At 40.5% G+C, this 27369-nt stretch overlaps 1 protein-coding gene across 1 annotated transcript in view; it reads left to right on the top strand.

Moving 5' to 3' along the window:
* The window catches only part of slc12a2 (solute carrier family 12 member 2), a 59217-nt gene that overhangs the window by 13606 nt on the left and 18242 nt on the right, over positions 1–27369 (top strand). Inside the window, exons 2-13 of the mRNA XM_067258527.1 lie at positions 7246–7365; positions 10010–10085; positions 10450–10545; positions 18158–18297; positions 18888–18998; positions 19162–19270; positions 21266–21390; positions 21479–21563; positions 21677–21843; positions 22005–22112; positions 22249–22372; positions 24643–24744. Of these exons, the coding sequence (XP_067114628.1) occupies positions 7246–7365; positions 10010–10085; positions 10450–10545; positions 18158–18297; positions 18888–18998; positions 19162–19270; positions 21266–21390; positions 21479–21563; positions 21677–21843; positions 22005–22112; positions 22249–22372; positions 24643–24744 (1363 nt within the window). The remainder of the gene's footprint in view (positions 1–7245; positions 7366–10009; positions 10086–10449; positions 10546–18157; positions 18298–18887; positions 18999–19161; positions 19271–21265; positions 21391–21478; positions 21564–21676; positions 21844–22004; positions 22113–22248; positions 22373–24642; positions 24745–27369) is intronic.

Here is a 27369-nt window from a genome sequence, read left to right as displayed (position 1 = left end):
TTTCCTGGCTCTTAGTCCATTAATTACGAAGATTTTCCTCAAGCACCCGCGGTGTAGCTTCAAACAGGACACGATGATGTGTCCGTTTATCCATAAAATGCATAAACGGTTACTGTAAGCATAAACGGTTAGGCTAACTGGACATTTGGCAAAACAATAATTGTATTACATCAGTGATGCCAAAACTGTTAGTCAGTCAGTTAATGGGTTTGTGTACTCCACCATTAACCAAAGGATCTCACAGTAGAGGTGGTGGTAATTGAGCAGGATTCTGCCTGTTTTTAGATGCCAAAAATTGGCATCTAAAAAAAGTCAAGGAAAATTGTCAGAATGTTGCTCAATTACCACCACCTCTACTGTGAGATCCTTTGGTTAATACTCTTATCTTCTTCAAGTCAGGTTAAGGTCAGTTAACTTGACTGTCTTTTTAGATACTCAAAGTAGATTTTTTTTTTTTTTTTTTTGAGGAACTAATGAAATGGTACTCAATGATCCTGGCCATGTTATGCAAATGTCCTGAGTCTGCAGTCTTGTTTGACATTTTACTTTTTCACTTGAGCCTAAAACTTGAGCCTATATGTAAATATTTGTATTGATTTGCCTGTTTTTGCAAACTCTTGAACTGAGGAATGATGAGGCAGAAATGTTGTAGGCTACTTGCTGTACTTTGGAAGGAGCAAGTTGGACTGTGGCATTCTTGTAAGCCACATACAATAAGCCCTGAAAAGTAGAACAGGAAGGATCATTTCTCAAGACCAAGGCGCCATGGCTGACACAACTTTGATGGGGCCATGCTTTTTTAAAAGCTTAATCCCCTTGTCACAACTTCAAACTTGTCATGGTCCAGATAGCTCTAAAACCCATTAATTATCTTTCTAAGATGATTTCCACACTCCAGTGGTCCCAGCTGTGAATATCTCCTCTTTTCTTGTTATATGTTAGCTTTTATTTATCAGATAAAAAAGGCCATGCACTGAACAATGGGTTCATATAGGTGATGTAAATCTACATCTGTGATGTCCCTAAATCAGACTGAAAGGTCACATTCCATTACTGGTGTGGTCATTGATGGGTTGGGGATGGGCTTTCTGGGCAGTACAGGAATCTACATATCCATACTTCCTTATGGCAAAACTATCCTTTAAAAAATGATTATGCAAAGGCATCAGACCTTAATGTTGTTTCATAATGGCAGTAGTGACATGACCTGGACCATTTTTAGAGAATATACGACAGTCCCTTCCAGCTGTTCGTCACTGATGCCCAGAAAGCAGATTAGGAACTTTCATGAGTCAGCATCGCTCCAGTGGCATGCAAATGCCTGCTGGTACACCTTTGGTTTCCAAGCAGTGTAGGAATTGAAGAAACCTTTTTTTTTACACATAAAAAAAAAAAAAAAAAATCTTTGTTATCGTAAGAACCATTTAAGCCTTGAGTTTTCATTCAGGAGCTTCATTTACAGATTCAATATGCATTATTTTGCATATTGTTTATGCCATAAACAGGTGGCATAGCCTAACCGTTTATGCCATTTATATTTATATATATATATTATTACACAGTATGATACTACTCAGTCAAGTCAGGACTATTGAGTAGCCTAGATACAGCTTTTGTTGTTTGTTGCCTCTATCTGATAACTACCTTTGACCCAGTCTTGTCTCTACAGGAAAGCCAAGACCCTGGGGACCGATCCTAGGCCTATCGCCTTAGCAATGCCTTTTAACTGTGAGAGGGACATCTGATTAAGCTAATCTAAAAGTCTGCTTAATGTGGCCAACAAGTAAGGGCACTAAACAGCATAAATGTGAACAACCTGGACGTTTGGAGCGGAATGGTAAATGTCAAAACCCTTGAAGTTATCAACCGTCCAACCATGTTCTGTTTTGACAATGTGAGGCATAATAAGCCAAAGGTTTTCAATATAGGTGTGACCTTGTCAGCCACAACAAATATGGAGTTCATCCTGTACTGGTTTACCCTGAGGTATACAGTCACCATCTCCTTAAAAAAAAAAGTACTGGGCTTTTTGTTTCGGACTAGTCTTATGTGTCTGGGCCATTGGCAAACTTTCTTGACCTATTTAAAAATCAACAGTTCCCAAGTCTCTTGAGCTAGGATGTGTTAAGTATTTTATCTGCTTTTTATTTGCGCATGAATAGGTGGTTTACGACATCAGCCTGGCATGACTCAACAGCTGTGTTTTACGACATTGCATTACCCCCGAGTCATGCTCTACTGATCAGCTACTGGCGTTTATTTTTAGGCTGAACTGCCAGCTCATCTCTTCATTATGTCATACCTGCTCGACTAGTACAGGAGTCATTGGCCTCATTGGCTCCAAGCCCTGTGGCTGCTAACAAAAGTGTAGGAGGACATTCAGTTGATAAAAGACTTATGGGGTAACCAGGGCTGGACTGGCCATCTGGCATACCGGGCATTTGCCCGGTGGGCTGATGCATTTTTGGGCCGAATCGCCAATATAATTTATAGGCTTTTCTTTTTTTTCCTTTTTTTGGGGTCGGGCCAGCCCATAGAGAACTGACAGCGGCCCATTGGTTAATTTTCTTTATTGGCACTGGCCTGACCCAATCAAATCTAGGATCCCCTTCCTCTGATTCATAATATCACCTCCAGCAGGCCCACACAGACACATGCTGTTCGCTAATGCGTATGCTGGTTTAGCATCGTTAAAGTTTAGCATCGCTAAAATGGAGAAACAACCACCAAAGCGCAAGAGAGGCGCAGAAACGTTAAGGGAGAAAAAGAAAATTTGGGGAGGGGCTTTAGCTGCTTCAACATCAGCATTACCTGTAGAGGAAGGAAGAGAGGTAGCTGGCTCAGAGAGGCAGAAACATACTGACAGGGTCAGTGAAGAAGCCGAGGAGGAGGAGAGTGACCATGACAGGGCCATGAGAGCAAGTGAGGAAAAGATGGAAGGAAGAGTAGTTGACGACGTGGTAAGGAGTAGGCAAATTAACAGGGACTCAGGAAGGGAGGGAGGCTGTGTGTGTGTGTTTCTGTATTGTATTTAGCAGACACTTTTGTTCAAAGCGACAAAATATGACTTACAATAATTAAAATTAACAGTAAACTTGTAAAAGTTGCTAAGCCAATATTAAGCTAACTTTTTCAGTTACTGGCGCAAAACATGATATGGTCGCACAAATTATTTATAGTGAGCCGCTCTGGATAATGATGAACCTGTATTGCATACAGATGTGCACTTTAAAGGTCCCATGGCATGAAAATGTCACTTTGAGGGTATTTAACATTAATGAGTTCCCCTAGCCTGCCTTTGGTTCCCCAGTGGCTAGAAATTTTGTGGGTGTAAACCAAGCCCTGGGTATTTTTCTCCACCTTTGAGAAAATGTAAGCTCAAATGCTCGGATCTGAAAATCTTCCCCTTATGTCGTCATAAGGGGAAAAAGGTTACCTCCCCTTTCTCTGCTTTGCCCGCACAGAGAATTTGGCCCACCAATGAAAAAATGAGCTACGACCGTGTAAGCACAAAATTGTTTTTTCCTCGAGACATCATGGCTTGAAAACAACCGAAGCATGGCAGTTAGGCCCGCCTCTTTCTTCCTCATAGCATTTAAAGCTACAGACACAGAAATGGCACGTCCTGAGGAAAGTTCATTGTGGGACTGCTCGTAGTGGCTGTAATTCTGCACCAAGGCTGAATTTCGGGAAAGAGACTTTAGATACAGTATTAGGGGACCCCTAAGGCCTATATAAAAGCATCCAAAAACAGCATGTCATGGGATCTTTAAATCAAAGTTAGGCTACACCATTCTGGGAGGGGGGCGGGGGGTCGCGGGGCTGAAGCCAACTTGATGCGTTGAATGCTCAGAGCATGTTTAAAACATTATTAAAATACACATTACTGTTTTAACAAATGCTCATAATAAATCATAGCATATTGCCTAAAACCTAAGGTTAGCACAAAAATAATCAGTGATACTTTTGCGACCCATTAAAAATTACGGTCGCAATGGCATTTGAAAAGGTCGCAAATGCGACCATTTCGGTCACAATGTAGTGTAGTATCTCTTAGGGCTTGCACACAGCCCAATTGACTTTGTGTCTTTTACGGCCCTGACGAGAACGTCGGTCTCCTCGGCTGTCGGTCTCCTGGCGTGCGCCTGGCAAATCCGCCCTTATAATAGCAATCAGCCATGGAACAAGTACGCCTGCTTTTAAAGGGAATGAGATGACGCTCTGATTGGTTTATTGCACGTTACGCCCAAACCACAGTAATGGAGCTACTTCAGACCAACCCATTTTAGATTTGATTCGGGCACAAGAGTCATTTATCCCGCCGGTATGATAGCAACAGCGTGCGAGTTCCGCCAACAAAGTTACTTGCGTTTCGCTTTTGATACTTGCGTTTGAGATCGTTTAAATAGGGCCCTTATTGTTGCATTGGGCTTGACCAAGACACGTTTCAGAGAGAACTGCTTTAGGATTGCTAGAAAGGCAAATGAAAACCCCTGTTTCCCAAGTGCAGAATGTTATGAAAAGAACACCTGTCCAACTGTTAAGCACAGGGGTGGATCAATCATGCGTTGGGCTTGTGTTGCAGCCAAAGGTATGGGGAACATTTCACAGGTAGAGGGAAGAATGGATTCAATAATATTCCAGGCGTTTCCTCATCTCAGCGCGTAGACTCCAGGTTTGCCAATTTAGCGAAGGTCACTGACTTTTCATTTACTGACTAGAGACAAAACTGGCAACTTTCTGCTACTTTTAAAATCGGTTTTTGTTGTTGAGCAGCATAAAAATAACTTTGTATTTCCTTGTTGTCATAAGTCTCATCCCTGAGACTTTTCAGAGAGCCAATAGCGACTTCTGGTGAGATTTAGTTTTTTTTCTACTGGTAGACATGCGGGCACAAACGAACGGAGCCAATTCTGAGAGAAATAAAATGCATGGAAATGATTTAAACACAAAACTGAAAATACAATTCACAAGCACGTATTGAACTGTGGTTATTATACCGAACGGTTCAATCTTATATTGAGAATTGTGGCATCCGTACTAGAGGTATGTAAATTTTTTTCTATTTTTATTGGTCTGAATTTTCTGATGTACTATCTCAGTAGAATATTTGTGCTGAGACACCATCTAACTGTTAGCCTGCCCCTTAGTGCTATCTCCACCTATTCCCCCAACACACCCCTCCTCTTACCTGGCTCTTAGTTGTGCCCCTCTCAATCCTTAAATGAGGGGTGTTGACAGCCCTCAGAGTCAACCGACAATACTGTCCCCCTTTAGTTTCCTCCTCCCACCCCTACTTCAATAGTCTTGTCTACCTGCCACCGCCAGACCCCAGCAACGCTGCTGAGTCATTGTAGGAACACAGGCAGGGAGCTCTTGTGGACAGATGGCCCAGGCAAAGTGATGCTGAGGCCCCCCTCTTGGCATACATGCCAGAGGCGGGCAGCTTGTGCATAATTTATTTACCCATTGTGATGATGCCATTCCTCAAAAAGACCAATACTGACTTGCGTCTCTTCTCGGTCTAAGCTGAATCTTTATTTCACATCAGTTTGCCTGTTATCATTGCTCTCTGTAGCTGCTTAATCTCAGTAGACTGGAAATCAAAAAGGGAGGATTAGGTTTTTGTTTGATTCCGTCAAAGCTTCCAGATACAATCCTCCTACCATCAGATTGAAAGCGGACACTTGGGACAGAACAACAACCTACGTGTTTGAATGCATCTCAGCTCTGCACAACTGTGGGAAGTGGATGAGGGAGTGTCTGACTGATGAGAAGTATGAAGACTAGGCTTTAGGGGACTGTGTGCTCTTAAGGGAGCTGTGTTCCTAAGCTCATATAGATGCATACTAGGGACTCGTTACAGACCTATTCTTCTCTAGATTCACCTATTTTGCAGTTCTCACCTATTTCTTAATACACTATCCGTTGTGAAACATTATTGTTTTAAAGTGCAGCAACATTTAAGAAAAAAATAGTAATGCAAAGTCACACTGCTTCAGCACACCTTCCAAATACTATAACTTGGCTTTGTGGCTTGACTGTCCTATGTATCAATGTAGAGATCATACAATTCAGGAAATGTAAAACTGAATGGCCCAGGGTCATTGTTCGTTAACTCAATAATCAATTGTCTTTTCTGATGGCATGAGGAGTCAATGCTCCCCCAACATGGTTCACTTTATGAACTGGAATCACTATTCTCTTCACTGAAAATTGAGGACATCCATTTCAGTCAGCCACCCTGCACTGGAACGCAACCCAGTCTCACAGCAGACAGTCAATGAGGCCAAGGTCATCTGTACATTCAGTAAACACCTCCACATGTCATCACCCACTAATAAACCTAAGGACAAATTTTAAGCTGCTGCTTCTTGGAAAACCGACCCTAAGTCAATTAAGTGCAGGGGTGGAAAACAAGCCCTGCATTGTCTAGTTTAGCCATGTTATCTCCATACCAGATTTTTTTTTATCTTAAGTCCTCTAAAATCTACTGTGCCAGAACAGGGGTTGTGGCTCATTGTCTTATCTTTTATTGTGCAGTCCATTGTATTGAACACCGGCAAAATGTCAATACTTCACTGAGCGCACAGGCGGATGTTTGCATTGAGTGGATGGTCACTGTTTCCACACCGCCAGTGGCTAATCAGTTTGCCATACATGTGGAAATGTCATTTGGGGTTGTCTTTTGTGTCAAGCTTTTGAGTTTCCCTATGTTTGGCTGCCTTTTATGTGCTGCCTTAATGGAGGTGGAGGGTATTTAGGATGGGATGTTGTAAAGTAAATTCTTTGGCAGTTAGGAGGGTACTTCTTTCTACTGTTTCGTCACACTGGAGGGAAGCGCAGGCAAGGTTGGAGTCGGGATATCGGACCTCACAAGCCGGAAAAGGCGGAGGAGTTGGGCCTAAAAGACCTGTAAATGGCAGCCACTCACGTCACACCATTGTTTCCCTCAGAGGGGTAGCTTCCTGTGTTCGACCTTCTTCGTTTATCGAGTGTTGTATTGTTACAACACTAAGTGGTTAATCAGTCCAGTTATGTAGATCCAAAATAAATGTTGATGCACAAGTGGTGGACAGAAGTCTAGTGCATGGTCTTTTTTTACAAGCATGTTAATTGTTTAACATTTCAGTTACTTTGTTCATTGTATTTTTTTAAGGGATTGACGTCAACTCCTCATGATTCCAATGTCGATAATCATTCTATGCTGACCTTGGCTATTTTTTGGTCTTGTTCTTTTTCTAGGAGCCGTTTGAAGATGGCTTTGCTAATGGGGATGAGCTGACCCCAGCTGACGAGGCTGCAGCCAAGGAAGCAGCCGAGTCCAAAGGGGTGGTCAAGTTTGGCTGGATCAAAGGGGTGCTGGTGAGTGGCTAACAGTCAAGCAATGTTTGGATTTCCTGGATCTGTCATTTGTTTCGTTTCTTTTTTTTGAACGGTGATGGGGTATTTTATCTGTCTGCCATTTTTCTCTGACCTTTGGTTGCATCTATTGTTGTGTCAAACATATTTCCCTTTTTAGCCATGACATTGTCAGGTCCAGTATGCACTGGCCTCTGGAATACTGTAGTCTATGACATGGGAAATGAGTGCGTGCAAAATGACAAATCTCATATCTTGATATAGGTCCTTTCATAGCCCAATAACAACATCACAAAGCACATTTTATGTAAATTCAATGAATAAGTTGTTTATTTAAAATGACCACATGGAGGCCAATTTCTTATGACATTTAGAATTATAACGGATAATAATCAAGGGGAAGACTCGGTCCTGCTAGCCCCCATGTTGAGACAGCGTGCGAGGTGCAGGACCAAATGTCTAAAACTTGCCTGGAGCTGCTGAGAGAAGCAGCGAATTTGATTGAGGAAGATGCTGATGCACCCTGGTACCAGACTCTAAATTTGCAGTCACTCTGTGATCACTATCTTGGTCGGAAAGTGCGGAAATAACTCCAAGAACTTCAATAAGTTCCTCTGCTTTACTCGCTACATGCTCTGGGTCAGCAGGTCCTCCACATCCTAAGCTAAGTTTAAAACGTCTCTCACCAACTCCCTAGAAAGTTCATGAAGATCCTCCATCGTCTCTATCCAGGCACTCTACTTCAGACCAACGCAATGGATCAGACTAGATTCGCGCTAGCCCCACCCACTGACTTTGATGGGCGAGTTTGACAGATAACACAATTAATGAAGCACTGCAACACGACACGTTGTGAAATGTAAATGTGAAATGTAAATGCAACACGTTGTGAAATGTAAATGCAATCGACTGGGGGCGCTGTTTAGCGTTTGTAAATGGACCATGAAATACTTAAATAGTGAAATAATTATATATGTATTTTACATAAAATGAATTGGTATTTTAATGAATTCATGACACATTTAAGAACACATTTATGTATTTAATTCCTATTTTAATTAATTAATGACACATTTAAGTAATTATTTAATGGTGTATTTATTTAATTCATTGTGGCACTTTTAGTCCTCCATACTAAATAGCATTTGTGCGCATGCAAATAATTGTGGTACAAGCTGTTTTCATTTCTCTGCAAAAAACGCTCGCTAATTACTGCACAGTATGTGCCTGCTGTGAGCGGATACAGTGTCTGGTCCATCGTTCTATCCAACGTTACATAAACTTAAACTAAAACATAAGCTTCATCTTTACATTCTTAACTTTAATGCAGATTTTAGATTGGTTAATATTAGCTGTCAATCACTTGCTTCCTTTCACTGCGCTTCGTTGTCACGTGACGGGGAGCTAACTAGAACGCAAAATGTGAAGAGCTTAAGAGAGGGAAGATGACTATAACACATATTTAAGCCGTCTAGTTACATATAATGCAACTCCTGTGCCTTGGCACCACTGTCCAAATGATGACCGATATTGCCGTGATGAAGGGGATTTGCGGCACAACAATATGAAACGATCACACAATATATAACGTAATATCACTCAGTCTTATGGGGAATAATATTTAACATCAAGATAAACATACATTCACAGCCCATATATTCCGCATAGTGCAGTCTGAAAACCTGTTAAATAAAACTGTTTATTATTGATGTCTCTTACGAATATCTAGAAATCTTTTATGTTTACCCCACTAGGATGAAAGACCGATTAGATCATGCAGACTGCCGTTTTTGCTCGTCCTGGTTTTGACTACTGTCTGAGTGAAACTAGATAATTGGCATAGCAACTAGCAAGTGAATAATCTTCTGAATACATGCCGCCCTTGTTTGACACCACCACGCTCAATGAGTGGTAGACTACAAGCATCAGCAAACAAAGTCAGACATGAATGAGAGTTGGTCACAGGCTGCTCAGGCTTTTGGCTCATGAGTGTGAATTGCTTTTCTGATTAATCCTACAAGCTTGGCAGTGGCCTGTGATATACTCACACTAGAGGTCTGAAACATCTGAGTTGAATGAACTACATGCTGGGCAACTGATAAAGAGTTGCTCAGTGGTTTAAACTTTGAGCTCATTTAAATTAAGACTTGCTTTAAACTTGTGTTTTGCAGCAAGATCTCAGGTATAAGGCAAATGTCTGTGTCTCGTCACACAGCTTGTATTTTGACATTTTAAAAGACTTTCCTTCCTCTCCAGTATAAATATTGTACTTATTTTTCACCCATGTGTTTTAACCATCAAAGATAAATCATTTCAATTGGTTATAGTGGAAGATGTTGTATAGTCTTACTCAACATTAAATAACAAAGGGGAAATATCACTCTTTAGATGTACCATTGACTGGTATATGTTCTGGTTCAAAGTTATGTTTGGTAACTTTTTATCAAACTGACATGTAATTATTTGGGCTTTTACCCCCAAGAGTTTTTCTCAATCTGGCATTTTAAACCTGGGAAATTCTCTATCTTTATGTTTAAACCTTGGTATTGTCACAGTTTGTGGACTCAAGCTGACATTATTCAAGGCCAGTCTTGCAGTTCGGTGTTCCAGTTACATGCATACTAACTTACAACCCTTCTCTTTGCAGGTGCGATGCATGTTGAACATTTGGGGCGTGATGCTCTTCATTCGCATGTCTTGGATCGTGGGCCAGGCAGGAATTGGTAAGGAGAGTAGACTTTCGGAGTCCTTGTGAATTACTGTTTTAATTCACACACATCCATCCCTCCACCTTACCTCTCATCACCCCTCAACCAATCGCCATTCAGATGTGGAATGTTGACATCTGGTGACACGTGGTCGACTATCACACACCAGTTAGTTCAAGTGCTGCCGCTACTATTCACAGGGGCTCCCAGAATATATTTTTATCCCTTGAGGTGTAAAAGCAAGGTAGTAAGGGGTTATACAAGAGAATCTTGGTTAGCTGTAAATAGATGTTTTATTTTTTCAGTTATTTTCCTCTCAGGAATTTGTTTTTAAAGTAATGTGTCCCTAATTAATCCTGTCCTCCATGTTCTTCCACAGTTCTCTCCTGTGTGATTGTTCTCATGGCAACAGTTGTGACAACCATCACTGGACTCTCCACTTCTGCAATTGCTACCAACGGATTTGTACGAGGAGGTAAATACTACCATTTACATATTTCTGTCCCAAGTTGCCCAAAACCAAATCCTCCTTGTCACAAATCAAATTTAAAATGTTTTTGCCATTAGATAACTGTGGCACATTTGCTCTTCGTTAAAACATAATATTAAATGTAAACTAGTAATTGTAAAGGATCAATGTTGGACAGTACAGTCATCTTGTTTAGTAGAAGCCTTTTTTATAATGGCACAATGAGCCAGGTCTTTGGTATATTTATTGCAAGAAGTGAGAGTAACTCAATCTGCCTTTAGGATGCATTCTGTCAGTAAGAGTTTTATCCAGGTATAGTCATGGATGCCATGGGGTCAATGGAGCCGGGTATTCAGTTTACCTTGACTAAGCCTCACAGCTGTTTCTGATGGAGCTTACTAAGGCTGTCACAATCCTGATAATTGTGTATGTGTGTTAATCAGCTACATAGTTGGCACTTCCAGGCCAGAAAATACTAAGACATATTTGGATGATTATGCATTATATGCTTTGCCATAGGCTGCAATACGTTATGTAAATGTGTCCCAAAGAGAACATTCTTCGTTCCAAGAAGTTTTCTTTTCATAGACTGGCATTTTCTCATCTCTCATCAACACCAAAGTACCTCCCGTTGAGGTATTCAAGGATATCTTCATTCTACCTTTTGCGTGACCTCTAAAAAGCACACAGGCCTTTATTTAGACCTCCCCTTTTACGGACTCTAGATGTCATCGCCTCCGCTCATTAATCTCATTACCTTGAGGAAGGTCAAGATATTGCACAGCTAGAGCCTGACAGGAAGGAGTCTTTGCCAGACCAATAATGAGATGCATGATCACTCATGGATATTGGCATTCAGATGCATAAAACCTGTATAATAGCATAAAACAACCCCTCAGTAAAATCAGTATTCTTGCAAATTAGCAGAAATCATTACATAGCCGGAAGTGGCCCAATAAATGTATCTGTTGGTTTACATGTTAGTCAGTGTAAGAAACGTGCAAAATAGTGAAGAAAATCTTTAGGAATTGAGGAAAATAGGAACCACGTACCCCAATGATAATGTTATTTAACTATTACTGTAATATGAGTGGCCGGTCTGGTCTGCAAAGCGCTCATCAGAGGTCATGGAAATGTTATTTTACCCAGCCTGCTAGTGAGCATCATCCTGAACATTTCGTGTACAGGTCTTGGAAACATTTTACATTAAAGATCCTGTAAAGTGGAAGTTCACCACACCACAGACTAATGTGTTATTAACTACCCATCCAAATTCGAATGGAAAAAAAACAAGTATGTTAAATTAGGCTTTGAAATTGTGAAAATGTTGAAAATCGTCAGTCTTCTCTGTTCGTGTCGCCTGAAGGAGCTGAAGCTCAGCCCCCTCGCTGGAAGGTGCCGCCTCTCAAGTAGGCTACCTATGACCCACATAATGGACGCTACGTCAAGCCGAACAAAACCGTATAGAATTAGAATTTATTTGTTCAATGAGTGAAACATACAGATGCATATATATATAAATGAAATGTTCCCCTGAGCTGTAACAGTAAAAATTGACACCAGAGATAGCAGACAGTGAGCTCTCCAACTAGGCTACACATTAGCTACCATTTACCAAAATACCATCATTCTACACCGAGTAGCCTAATATCAAGTTAGCGGTTTGCACTAACTCATAGCAGAGATACCTCTGGAAAAGTTATCAAGTATAATTATAACAAGCACACAGAACTGAGTGATGAACTGCTGGCGGCGGTGGATGGTCCAGGTGCGACCGAAGGAGGAACGGCCGGGAGGGCGATGCTCGGTACGGCTCCACGCTGCCAGAGAAGCAGTGGCGGCTGCTGGTCTTTCAAACAGAGGAAGCTCATTTTCGGCCTACATCATATACATTTTCAGTTCACTGGCTAGTTCACCCCTACGACACTAGCCTAGCCTACTGTATGAATGAATGAACGAACGATCTAACCAAAAAATATTTAAACCCGAAGGAAATATGGGAATTGGGTTCAACTGAAACAAGGAATGTGATGCATAATTGTATGAAATGTATGATGAAAATTGGCTAGCAATTTCGCCAAGCAAATACCAGGAAATAGGTTGCGGAAGCCCAGCGTCCAGGCCAGCCCACTCCTCCATTCACCCCCAGAGACACTGAGCGTCCAGGGCGGGACATAATCGCAGCATTTATCCAATGACCGTATAGTTTCGAAGCACTGAAAAAAACTGTTCAAAGCAGCCCCATTGAAGTCCATGGAAGCTGAGCATTATTGTTCTAACACGTAAATAATGTACTGAGAAGCAAATCATGGAATTTACTTTACAGGATCTTAAAAAATGTAATGTGGCAGTTTTTTCAATGAGTGTCTAAGACAGAACTGTTAGACCATTGACTGAAGCATAAACAAATGAAATACATTTTCAAATATTTTTTCTTTTTCTAGTCCACTTGTTTCAATAGAATGCAATCCGCAGCACTGCTGCTAATCTACCGCACTCAGCTGGATTTGGATGGGGTACAGCATGAGTTGATTTTTTTTCCAACTTTTGCAGTGCTTTGCCACGGAAGGAGCTAATATGTAGCTTCGACAATACGTTTATGGGATCACAAAACAACTTAGTTTGTATTGAGCTTAGCTTAAACAAATTGTGACACGATCCGGTGAAGGTGCCGATATCGGGCAGATAATTTCTCAGTTGTTGGATGTGATTTTCTGTTAATCATTAAAAGTGCCAAGTGCAGGTCATTTGACCGCAGTAAAGAGGAAAAAATAGGTCTCTTCGCACTCTATCAAATTCTAGGATCCTGCTTTCTTGACTTATCCTACTTGTGTGTTTTATCACACAGTTTTTTCTTCTTCCAAATTACACATGGAAAAGCGAGTTTAAAGCTATTTTCCTCCTGTTTGTAGTAAATTGCTGCCGGCTGTGCATTCACAAAAAAAATGTTTCTGCCTTTCAAGGCTGCAATTCGCTATCAGCAGATGTCGCAAGGGCTCTGATGTAATTCAGACGGTTATTCATGGGTTTCATGTGACGTCACACAGTGGTCGCGGCGCCATCTTAAGGACTGAATTGCAAGATGCCGTCTATGTGCTGTGGGCTGTGATAACAGCAAATCTCAAATACATACATTTACCTTTTACAATGTCCCAAAAAAAACCTGAGCGTCGTGAGAAATGGATTGCTGCTGTCAAGAGGGATCACTGGACTCCTACATAACAGAATTTAAAATTTGAGCATGTATAACGTTGATATAAATGTACATTAGTAACATTAGTTATGTAAGGTATTTTATTATAAGCTTTCATTGTGACAAGGGGAGTCAATGGGCCTCATTCACCAAATGTTCTTAAGAATAAATTCGTTCTTAAACCCCACTTACGCAGTTTTCACAAAGATTCTGGCATTCACCAATGTTTTCTTATTTGGGATTCGTTCTTGGGTAAGAACAGAATTTACGCACACACGAGCACTCTTACACACAATTGCGAGCTGACATGTTTGCGCAAAATAAGTAGTTATACCGTTTTTGTCCATTCTAATTAAAAATTTAATATTTCTCCTGTATAATTTTGCAACTAATTTTCATGTTGTTTTAAGAAATACACACTACAATGACACTTCTGCTCATTTGTAAAGCACTTTGAATTGCCATTGTATAGGAATTGTACTAGGCCAATATAAATAAACTAGCCTGGCTTTGCCTTCAATTCACATCAATTATGTTAACGGGGAACCTTGAAATCCAATAATAAGTGGCTGATAACGGTATTTATAGGCTTAAAGTAGGCCTATTCCGCACACTAGGACTACACCACACAATTGTCGTATTTACTGCTTTGTATCCACCGCTGACGCTACTAAATATGATGTTGTTTTTCGCTTGCAGCAGTACCTCCACTTCCGAATCACAAAAGTTTTTCTTAAACTCCTCCACTTTCTTTACCACGTCTTTTTGACATCACTCTGTGTGCACACGGCCCTGCCATCTCATGCCCTTTTATGGGAATTAACGGGGCTTTTACCTATGCTAAATAGGAGCAACGGGGCACAAGCTTTCAATTTACGACATATTGGGATTCATCCTTCTAACACAGCTGCGAAGAATTCTGCTGTTTAGGAACACGTCATGAATCACACGTAGACTTTTCTTAGGAACTTTCTTAAGAACAAATGTAAGAAATAACTTAGGAATATATTGGTGAATGAGGCCCATTGTTCTGACAGTCTTGCGGAGTGAGTTAAATAAAGTGAGAAGTGCAGTGCCGTCTTGGTTCCGGGGCATTGGAAGCCTGTGTCCTTCTTTTAAAGCCCAAACCTAAGTTTAGCATATAAAACCCTCAGCTACAGTTATATGGTTGAATTATGTTATGTTGCTACTTGTTGGAGTGGCGTTAGTATGCTAAAATACTTTTTCATTTGGTGTCCTGATGTGACTGATATTACAACAGAATCTGATAGCAATTCAGTTCAGTGATATTTGCTATTTGTGTAATGTTAATATTGCTTGATGAACAGGCTGCCACTGACCCTTCCTATGAGCAAGAACATTTTCTTCATCTCCAGAATGAAACATTTTGGGATCATGAATGGATCCTGATGAGAAGTAGCGGTAGGTTTCGGTGCTTTGAAATGCCTTAACCCTTGTGTTATCTTCGGGTCATTCTGACCCATCAGTCATTGTGACCCACCGTCGTATTGCGACAACTTTACCGCATACAAAAACAAAGTGAAGCATTTTCTTTTAACCGTTGGGCTGTCTCAGACCCCCCACATTGCGAAGGTTAAAAGAAAATTATTTTTATTTGTTTTTGTATTGGGTAAACACAACGATGGTTCGTTATGAACCTTTGGGTCATTTGTGGCTATCTTGTTGTTATGATCAGTGACCTATGCACTTTGTAAAGCTCTCTTGGAAGTCGCTTTGGATAAAAGTGTCTGCTAAATGAATAAATGTAAATACAATATATGGTTAGCCTGTGCAAAATGATGACAACTATTTAATTTAATGAAGTGCATTTGCTTCACTACATTGTCATTTGTGTGTAGACAGGTTAAGGGCAATTCTTATGTCATGGGTCTGACATTAGCGGCAACAATCTCTCTGATAATGCCAGTAATCTGTGTCTGCTTGCAGTCAATTTTTTTTGAATGAATATTTAGGGCAGTGAGTTTCCCATGATTATCTCGAGAACTGTGCACTCGGCAAAGTTCATATTTTGCAGGTGTCCTTTTTAATGGAGTGCAATGCTGCAAAAAAATATTTGCTGCCAGTTTTGCTCTCTTAGCTGTCAATTCACGGCCATGTTGAGTTGACTGAGCTGCACTAAGATGGCTCTCTTGAGCCAAAACGATATGGATATATAGCAAGCCGAAAACAGGCAAAGGAACAATATTATTGATGTGCGATACAAAAAATCCAAGACTTTTACTGATGAAATTCTGGCTAGCTAACTAAGAAAAAGACAATATTTAAAGTGGATGGGTTATTTCAGTAGGTAAAGCGGGAAAGTAGGCTTTGCATATGGAGAACGAGAACTCCATATGTAACGTTTTTCTCAGATTTATGAATACTGCGTACGCGACCGATATCTTACATTTGTCTTCCTAGATTCCACTTAACTTGCGGTTGTGCGTTCATGAACGAGCTTGTTGTCCCCGTCAACTCCCATATTTGACCTTGCGTGGTTGTTGAAACGCCCATATTTTGTCTTGTTTAATTTATTTTTTTATTTAGACTTCTCAATTAACCCATTGTGAACAATGAATGGTTCTCCACGTGTTTTTTCATAAATCTGAAACTCTGTAGAAACACCGATACACATGTTTCTACACCCATTTTCATGCGTAGGCCTACGTGCCTTCGTACATTAGGCCCCTGTTGTGAATAGGGCTGTGACAAATCTTATTTCTGGAAGGCTCTTGCGGTTTGCACGGTATAGTCAAAATCCTTATTGCAGGCCAAGTTCATCCGGTCCACCCCTAGTTAGACCTAATATATTCATGTCTTTAGTATATTGAGTATTGATCTTCTCACCATACATTTGCAGTTGCTTGTTTTGAAATGGAAGTCTGTAGCCTCTACAGGTATGATTTTTACCAGCTGGATGTAATATTCTTCTCCCATCCAAATAACTGAAGTTGTATTATCCCTTGACACCTCAAGACCTCACCTGATTCATTTTGACTCAAATGAAAGGAGTAGAAAAACACTGGCCCCACATTGCCCCCAGTTGTCGCAGCATGAAGGGAAATTCAATAGTGTGTTTCTAGATTGTAGCGGCCCTTCCTCAAGTGACTGAGAGCAGTCAGCTCTGGCAGGGAGGTCTGAAATGGATATCAGGACGTTCTCCCTGGACATGGGCGAGGGCGAAAACAAAGTATTCAATTTTGTTTAAAATGTCCTGGTGAGGAAAAAAGGATGAAATCACACTATAGTAAGAAGTATTTGTATTTTCAGCCATTACCTAATATTCCTGTCGACCACTCTATTCTTGTAGTGTCACGTCTACAACTGCAGGATTGTTTTCAGTTGCAAACAGCAAGGGAGGCTCCATATTGTGGCTATTGTTTTGACTGGAACAGCACAGGAACCAAAGCAATGCACACTGTCTTGTTTAAACATCAGCTCCTCTACCAATCATTTTATTTGAAAGAATAATTGATGTTCAGAGACTTTAATCTCACTTTATAATCAATTTACTCAAACTAAAACCTTTCTCTTGCTATAATATAAATGAATTAAATTGCTCTCTTCTACAGTGAAAGTTCAATCCAGTCTGTAAATGCACCTTCAACAAAGTTTGTGAAGTATGATGCAATAAAACCGTTTGTACCAGGAATTTCAGATATTTATAGTGCAAATCCCTCCTCATATGAAAATGTATTGTTAAAGTAATGAAATCATTTAATTAGTAAGGAACTTAAGCTAGTGGTAGAGGTGACACTTTACATTAAGGTTACATTTAGTATTATGCAACTATATAGCAGTACCTATAGTAACAACATTGCTGTTATATAGGGACTCTTATGTAGTTACACTTTGCGTTTTGGTGGAACAAGTTATTAGACTTGTGAAAGTTGTTATCGGGGAGAATGGGCTTTCAAGGGGAAAGTGAATTATCATTGATCTTGTTTTGGTAATGTAACCTTCAACTTCCTCTTCCAAAAAAAATGGATGGATCCCCACAATTTTTTTTGAAGTTAACGTAAAATTGATGTAAAGTGTTGCCAGACATATTAAGCCAGGAAAAGAATACTCAAGCCTCAAGCACTATCTCTTATTTATTCTTTGACCTATCCGCAAACAATTACACTTTTTGCTGAAGCATTTAAGCTTGAGCTCACTTGTGTTCTTGACGAGCTCTTGAGATGTTCTCCAGTTTTGTTAGCAGAGATCTCATAAAGTGGGATCAAAGAAGAATTGCTCAGGCAAATGGGCGATTACAGGCTATGTCAATTAATTCTGCTCAAAGTCTGGAGGAGTTCTATCCACTTGATTTGTTTAGAGCTCCTGTATATGTGTGCTACACTGCACTCTTGTGTATATTTACTGTTGTAGAAAATCAGTAAGCCCCACTCCTTTTTAATACTCCTGTAAAATTTCTGTTTCCAGGAGGGGCATATTATTTAATATCGCGAAGTTTGGGCCCAGAGTTCGGCGGATCCATCGGTCTGATCTTTGCTTTTGCCAATGCAGTGGCCGTTGCCATGTACGTGGTTGGCTTTGCCGAAACTGTTGTGGAGCTGCTTGCAGTAAGTTGTTGACACATTTTGCCAATTAGTTTTTATGTATTTATTTAGGAAATTAAGATGTTTTCTGTCTCTAATTGGCTTGGTGATGTTTACTCCTTCAGTAGTAGTCTGGTTTACAGTTAGTTACTTTACCCTTAATACATTTTTTTGAGCCTACTAATGCAAAGTTTATCATGATTCTACTCCTTCAAGGTGAAGTAGGCTACTTATACCAAGGTTCAGCCCCCCAACACCCACCTAGCCTTTGTTACTTCCTTGTTGTAGCTGGATGTAGTTTCTCTGTACTTAGATAACAGAAGAATGCCATCGGTGTCAACTGCAAACCTCATTGTGACCAAATTGATTTGGACTTAATAGAAAAATCTAAATTGTAATATTTTACATATTATACATGTAAAGAAAATGGTTTTGCACTCGTTAGTTCGCTTTTTACCTCCAAACTAAGGTGATGGCTTTATTAACTGAAGATATATGACATATTTTTTTAATGTTTTTGAAATGAAATATTTGTAGTTATAACTATGAATGTCACCAATTGAGTTAGAGATGCCTGTCCACTAACGTTACTGTATCCCCACAAAATATCAAAGGGTGTTGATGCCATCATGACAGATGAGCTCAATGACGTCCGAATCATTGGCACCATCACAGTTATCCTTCTCCTGGGTATCTCTGTCGCAGGGATGGAGTGGGAGGCTAAGGTAAGTCAAAGCATCAAGTTGTGCTTTCAGTACTAAAGGAAGGGGTTTACTGTTGAGACCTTGTCAAATTGACCCTAAAGAAGTCCAATTCCTCCCAGAGATCTTTTTTGCTTGGGTTTAGGAGGCAAAGATCAATTCAATCTAAACAGTTATGTTTTTATAGGCTCAGATCTTCCTGCTGATAGTTCTGATAACAGCCATCTTCAACTACTTCATCGGTTCTTTCATCCCCGTAAAGTCTAAAGAAGCTATGGGATTCTTTGGATATGATGGTAAGACAACAGACAATTGACAATGCCATGACTGATAGTCAAAGGTCGGTTTATAAAAATGTATAGTACATTTTGCATCGGTTCAAACATTCTCTACATTCCTTTGTGAATAGACGTTACAGAATATGAAGTCAATGCCCACCTCTTCCAGTCGTTTCTTCTGAAATGTTTTACATTTACATTTAGTCATTTAGCAGATGCTCTTATCCGACTTACAGTAAGTACAGGCACATTCTCCCCAAGGCAAGTAGGGTGAAGTGCCTTGCCCAAGGATACAACGTCGTTTTGCATGGCCGGGAATCGAACCAACAACCTTCTGATTAATAGCCCGACTCCCTAACCGCTCAGGTATAGTCGGGCTATTAATCAGAAGGTTGTTGGTTTGATTCCCGGACCCTACATGCCTTGGGGAGAATGTCCCTGTACTTACTGTAAGTCGCTCTGGATAAGAGCGTCTGCTAAATGACTAAATGTAAATGTACCGTAATTTTCGGACTATAAGGCGCACCTGAATATAAGCCGCAGCAGCTAAATTGAATGATGTGTACATATATAAGCCGCACTGGACTATAAGCCGCAGGTGTTTTAATGTTTAATTACCATGTGTAAGGGTTTGTGCAAAGAGGGGATTGTCGGGAAAGAGATGGCTGCTTTAGGAAGCTCCCATTTATTAACATTTCGACAAACATTACATATTTGCATAACGTATTCAAGTGTTACCATTTAGGCCCCGTCCACACTAGCCCAGGTAAATTTAGAAACGCATACATATGTCTGCGTTTGCACCTCCCGTCCACACTAATACGGCGTATTGGGACACTGAAAATGGAGCTTTTCGAATACGCTCCCCTAGCCGGAGACATTTGAAAACGCCGGGTTCGCGTAGTACTGTGGACGGGGTCCACGGAGCTTTTAAGATATGATGACGTTCAGTTGCCATGGCATTGGGGGTAGCTTGCGCTCTATAGCTATAATGTCAAGATGAACATGGAAAGTGAAAGAAATATGCTGCTCCATCTCTATAATTTATTTACCAGTTTAGTTAGTGTACTTCAGGTACAAGTATTATCACTTAATAGATACGCGTTACTCCTACGCAGAAGGCGAGCGTTGTACTCTGTGTGCCTGAACGATAGGGGGACAAGGCAGAGAAGACGGTTTAAACCACAACATAGAGCGGCGATTCTGGGTGAGACCTGGCTGAACAGCTAGCTCGTGGGACAATTTTACAACACCAAATAGTATTGCCCGAGGAGTATGTAAACAGAGCAGCGTAGCGGGAGGGAGGGGCAGGAGTGGCGTAACCATGCTAACAATTGTCATGTATACCCGTGTTACTGTGGATGGCAAACATTTGGAAAACGATATGAAAACGCTAGTGTAGACAAAGATCGTTTTCAATTCGAATACGCGTATTTGTATTTACCCGGGCTAGTGTGGACAGGGCCTTAGTGCAATAGTAGCTACAGAACATATACTGTGCTGTGTAAACTGTACTGTATCACATAGCGTTTCAGACACACAAACTTTTCAACTTTCAAACTTAAACGGTGCGCTCCCAGCGCACATACCGGCAGTGATCTACAGCAGTGGTTTTCAACCAGTGGTCCTTGAGGGAGTCCTAGGGGTTCCCCAGCAAAATTAGTTAATAGCGTCACAATCATTTAACCACTTAACTTTGGCTATTTTTGAAAAACCTTGAAAAAGCGTGCACATCTTTGAATATTTATATTTTTTTTAAGCGAAAATTTACTGATATCTTAGTGGCCGTTAGCTGTAAAAATCCATAGATTAGCCGCACCGTTATATAAGCTGCAGGGTCGAAAAATGGGGAAAAAAGGCGCGGCTTGTAGTCCGAAAATGACGGTAATTGAATTAATCAATTTAATTGCTCACTGACTGATTTGTTGTGCACAGCACACTTGATCACCTTGAGGCATAAGTGAATTAGCTGTCTCTTTTTACGTGTCTCTTCATTTTCACCTTTTTTTCCAGGCTCAATCATGTTAGAGAACATGGGTCCGGACTTCCGAGGCGAGACATTCTTTTCCGTCTTTTCCATCTTCTTCCCAGCAGCCACTGGTATTTTGGCTGGTGCCAACATATCAGGAGATCTTTCAGTAAGATGCAAATACTCACCTAATTAGTTTGCTCAAAATATGAATGTTATCATTTGTGGTCATTCTGGACTTGGGACTTTTGTTTTAGGATCCACAACTGGCCATTCCTAAAGGAACACTCCTGGCCATTCTAATAACAGGAATCGTCTATCTTGGTGTTGCTGTTTCTACAGGTGTGTGGTGAGAATAATTGCAGGGTGCTGTATTAAAACAGGAAATCAGATTGTGAGAAAAGAAGCAACAATAAACAGTACAGTTAGGATGAGGTTTTGTTGTCTATTGCCAGGTTCCTGCATCGTCAGAGACGCCACAGGAAGTATAAACGACACAGTTAGTTCACAGTTCATGGCCAACTGCACCGACGCAGCCTGCAAATTTGGCTTTGACTTTTCCTCCTGCAAGAATGGTGAAGAGGTCTCCACGTGCCGGTATGGACTGCAGAATGACTTCCAGGTATGTCGGGAGCCGTGGGTGTGTGTGGGCTGCAAGGAGAAGTGAATGGAGCATCTGGTACAAATGGTGATAGAGCGTTAGAGATTTGTGAAGGTGGGATGGTTAGCAAATTTGATATGGCTGAATACTCAATAATTTGTTGCTTTCAAATGTTTTGTTAGGTCATGAGTGTTGTGTCTGGTTTTGGCCCAGTCATAACCGCTGGAATCTTCTCTGCCACTCTCTCCTCTGCCCTGGCTTCTCTGGTCAGCGCTCCCAAAGTGTTCCAGGTAACTTACCTTTTATGATATTGGCCTTTCAACACACTGGTTGGGGAAAACTTTTTGGTCCTTGTCTCATGGTGAGCATCTTTCATCTTAAACTTCAATAAAACGTTGGTTTAAGTGTATTTCTTCACCCCTCCAGGCTCTATGCAAAGATAACATCTACCCTGGCTTGAGCATGTTTGCCAAGGGCTACGGCAAGAACAACGAGCCGCTGCGAGGCTACATCCTGACCTTCTGCATTGCTCTGGCCTTCATCCTCATCGGTTTGTATATTACGATGACTCACAGTTGTTGTTGACTTGGAGCACATACTGAAATGTTATCCCTAGATACTATTCAGGAAGATGCATAAATCGAATCGCAACCTAGAGAGCTTTAAAGTTTTATGCAAAACTTTGGGCATCCCTGGTCAACATTTCTGTTACTGTGAATAGTTAAGTGAGTATAGATTTTTGTTTTGTACAATTTGAGTGAAAGAAAATAGGAGCACCACGCAAAGGTTTGGGCCTATAACATATTTGAGCTCTCATAACTTTTACCAAGGTCTCAGACCTTAATTAGCTTGTTAGTATTATGGCTTGTTCACAATCATCTATAGGAAAGGCCAGGTGATTCAAATCTTTATAAATACTCTGACTCCTCATACCTTGTCCAACAATCAGTAGCAATGGGCTCCTCTAAGCAGCTGCCTAGCACTCTAAAAATGAAAATAATTGATGCTCACAAAGCAGGAGAAGGCTATAGGTAGCCATTTCTTCACTTCATAATGTAATTAAGAAATGGCAGTTAACAGGAACAGTTGAGGTCTGGAAGACCAAGGCCAAATCCCAATACTCTGTCTTACCCCTACCCCTAGCCCTTAGTTTACCCCTAGCCCTTGTGTCTCGAAACTGAAGGGTAAGGGCTACATAGCCCTATGAAATGAGTCACCACTTGGTTACGGTTACGTATCGATGTCTCCAAAGCAAGCAGTGTTATGCACTGATATCAAATGAAATTCGCTGCTAATGGAGTTTAATTAAAACTGTAGACATGCATGGAGTCCATTCAAGGCTAATCAGAGAAATGCGGGACTGTTGTTCAAATCAGCACTTTAACGTTAGCGTATCAAACTAGCGATTTTTTAAAACGTTTCAATTAAGAACATGGTTGCAAATACATATGTACAGGACTGTGTAGAGCACAAAACAAGACTGTCATAATTTTTTTAAGCAATTATTGAAGCCGAAAATATTACATTTATGGGACTCTGGATGATCTGTCTGCCATTGTTGCAGGTAGTGCAGTATTCACATACCCCTAGGTTTCAAGTAAGCTCCCGAGCTCACTTGGTTTTAAGGGGTGTATACCCCTTCGTCTTAGCCCTAGCCCTCGATCAAAAAGAGTATTGGGACTCTACTTGCTCTCAAGGGAACGCGCAAAACTAAGGGCTAGGGGTAAGGGGTAGGGGTAAGACAGAGTATTGGGATTCGGCCCAAGACACCTTTCAGAGAGAACTGCTTTAAGATTGCTAGAAAGGCAAATCAAAACCCCCACTTCACCGTCAGGAAAACAGCAGACTGGAGTGGTGGTGCACTGTTCTACTGTGCAGCGACACATGTACAAATATGACCTTCATGGAAGAGTTATCAGAAAATAACCTTTCATGTGTCCTCACCACAAAGCTCAGCTTCAGAAGTTTGCAAAGGAGCATCTAAACAAGCCAGATACATTTTGGAAACAAGTCCTGTGGACTGATGAAGTTAAAATATAACTTTTGGGCCGCAATGAGCAAAAGTATGTTTGAGTGTAAAAAAGGGTGCTGAATGTTATGAAAAGAACACATGTCCAACTGTTAAGCACAGAGGTCGGATCGATCATACTTTGGGCTTGTGTTGCAGCCAGCGGCACAGGGTACTTTTCACAGGTAGAGGGAAGAATGGCTTCAATGAAATTCCAGAAAATTCTGGAAGCAAACATCACACAGTCTGTAAAAAAGTTGAATATGAAAAGAGGATACCTTCTGCAACAGGATGATGATCCTAAACACACCTACAAATCCATAATGGACTACCTCAAGAGGTGCAAGCTGAAGGTTTTGCCATAGCCCTCACAGTCCCCAAACCTAAACATAATTGAAAATCTGTGGGTAGACCTCGAAGACCAGTGCTTGCAAAATGGCCCAAGAATCTCACAGAACTTGAAGCCTTTTGCAAGGTAGAATGGGTGAAAATCCCCCAAACAAGAATTGAAAGACTTAGCTGGTTATAATAATTGTTTACAAGCTGTGTTACTTGCCAAAGGGGGTTCTACTGAGTACTGACCATGCAGGATGCCCAAACTTTGGCTTTGGGCCCTTTCCCTTTTCTGTTATTTTAATACTGTAAAAGATTAAACAAAGTTAACTTGCTTAAAATATTAGACATGTTTTACAGTAACATACATTTTACAGTAACATACATTTTAACCAAGTTTGCCCACACTTGTGTAAAACTATGTATGGTGTTATGTTTTATTGTAAAATGCTCTTAATTTATTTATTTTTCCTCCATAGCTCAGTTGAACGTTATTGCTCCCATAATCTCCAACTTCTTCCTGGCCTCCTACGCCCTAATCAATTTCTCAGTATTCCACGCATCTCTGGCCAACTCTCCAGGTAAGGCCACGGCACAACAACTTCACTTTGCTGTTCTAATGTAAGTTCTTTGCTTGCAGAAAGGGTGGAAGCTCAAGAAGCCTGTTAAGGCCACTGATATAATGACACAAATACAAGATTGGAAGACTTATCCGCTTAAATAGCAGATGTGATAGGAGATGATTGAACCTCCACAGCAATTATTTCCAGCACATACCAGAGTCCTCTAAGGTCTCTTCAAACTACTTCAACAGGCTTATGTGCGAGGGTTCACAAGTCAATTCAAGACCACTATAGAGGATAAGCACATGGAAAAGTTTGGGGGGTGAGTGGTGGGGAAGGATTAAGATGGTTCTAGTTCTACCTAAATACTCTACGCAATGTAGATCTAACTGCAATCATATTTTCCCTAAAACCAAGTATAGTCTTGTAGAGCTGTGCTGGAGTTGGCAAATGACCTTGCGTACAAACCATTTTGACACTGTAGTGGAAGGTTGCCCAGTCTCCACTGTCATTCTTAGTGAATTGGACTGGCTTATTATGCATGTCTGTAGTGGTATGTGCTGCATGGGGTCTTATCTTTAAATACTTCATATAATTTCAGATAAAGGAGATACTGGTATGCCGAGTTCTGGGAACATGTCATATACGGAAATACTTTATTATTTATAAAAACTAATGAGGCTTATAAAGATTAGGACTGTTTTGCTTCTGAAGATAATTGACAAGTGTGGTCTAAACAGTTAGGCTAAGTGTAACAAACTCTTCTGAGAATTAATTGTTGTTGCACCAGTAAAGAATCATGCACAGTAGGATCCAATTCAACTAGTATATATGCTACATTAGCATCCCTCCTTTTACTGATGTGATTGTTTTGGAGTTCAAATTACCAAAGGCTCAGCCTGAATGTCTAGGGCAGCATTGTCATGACAGTACATTGCTGTTTATTATCACATTGTGCTACCATTACTAAGATTGATGCTGTTTACTTCCTTCTAGCAGTGACAGATGCTGTCTCTTAGTTGGTCTGTCAGTCAAATGGAGGTCTCATACAATGTTGTCCTGTTTGTCACATAGTTGGGTTGTTTCATGGTGGGTCATCTTCAATGTCTCAAAAGCAAACATTTGTCTCGTTGCAAACACTTTTACCATTATATTACTTATTTTTGGATATATCATATACAATGCAAATGTTTACTCCTCGACAGGTCTGCAAACACCTTCGTAAACCAAGATTTGTTAAAACGTTTGTTAACCGAGACCGTAGGTCGAGGTTTACAAACGTTTTAACAAATCGAGGCGACAAAGCGTTTGCTGTAAACATTTAGTTTCTTATACACTACAACAATACGTGGGAAGATCCCAAATCAAACACGTCGAATCTGGAGCAGACGCAATGTTGTCAGAGCAATCAGCTGCACTTGCACTGGTGACGTCACTACATCTCCAACGCAACATATCAACAACATCAATTCGTCTTCTGTCTGCTTCAGATATTTCTTTAAAACGGGACGCGATTGCGGGGCTTTTGCGGACCTGTGCTAAAACCATATTTGGTTGTTTTAGTTTTTTGGGGGGCTTTTTAGGATACTTTGTTGCCGAGCAGATGCAACGTTGTTAAGGTCAATGGCTACATCTCCAAGGCAACCGCTTGTTGCTAGGTCCGTAAAAACGTTTATTTACCTCTGCGAACTTTCAGGAGGTATGTAAACGGATTTATTAACTTTTGAGAACGTCTTCTGGACCAATAGGAACAGCGTATTGGTCCAATTATTACACTAGTATATAAGAAACAGTTATTCAAAACCTAAAGATTTTCTTTCATGAGCTCCTATGTACATTTCTGTACAAGACTAAATTTGAAGGCAGAGATGATGATAAATTCATGGTAAACATGAAAACAAGATTGAAACCAAACATTTTTTTTTACTGTATGTGTTTGTGAATACAGTATTACATAGTACAAAAGAAAGTGTAGTAGGACAGAAACCAAACCTAATTTTATAAATAGGTGATTACGGAAGTGTGTGTGTGCCATGAACTGTAGCATACAGTAATATATACTATTTTCTACAATATTGTCAGAATGTCTTCTTACAGTCACTGTACTGTTGCACAGTATGATACAATAATCCACGACTGTGACCAATCATGCAGTGCATTGCAGTCAATGGATGCTAAAATATTTGTTTGTGTATAGTATACCGTGTGTTGTGCTGGAACAGCTATTATGTGTACATTAGTACATTACAGTAGATTGTTACACACCTGTTATCATTTCTACAGTAAGGTTAAAATTTATACCCACCACTCAATCCCAATCAACTCAAATTAGACTATTTCTAGGACTATTCTAAAGCCATGATTGGTTGGTGTTGAGAAAAGTGTTTGCACGTGAGGAGTTAGTGTGAGGCACTGATGAATTTGTGTGCCATTTTGATTGGTTGTGTTTAAAAAAGGAAATCAAGATGCTTCCTGTTAGAATTTTGTGTGTTACGTGGAGAATTGTGTGTTGTGTTTTGCAAAAAGTGTTATATGAAATTGAAAACAGAGTCAAAGGCCCAAAATGTGCGTATGGTTTTGCAGATTTGAGGTGTGTTTGAGTGTCAGGTTTCAGAAATTGTGTGAAAAGGAATTTGTGTGTAA

The sequence above is a fragment of the Osmerus mordax genome, chromosome 20 (genome assembly GCF_038355195.1).
Source record: "Osmerus mordax isolate fOsmMor3 chromosome 20, fOsmMor3.pri, whole genome shotgun sequence".
In the NCBI taxonomy this organism is placed as follows: domain Eukaryota; kingdom Metazoa; phylum Chordata; class Actinopteri; order Osmeriformes; family Osmeridae; genus Osmerus; species Osmerus mordax.
The sequence above is the reverse complement of the archived record's forward strand: the minus strand, read 5'-3'. Positions and strand labels throughout refer to the sequence as shown.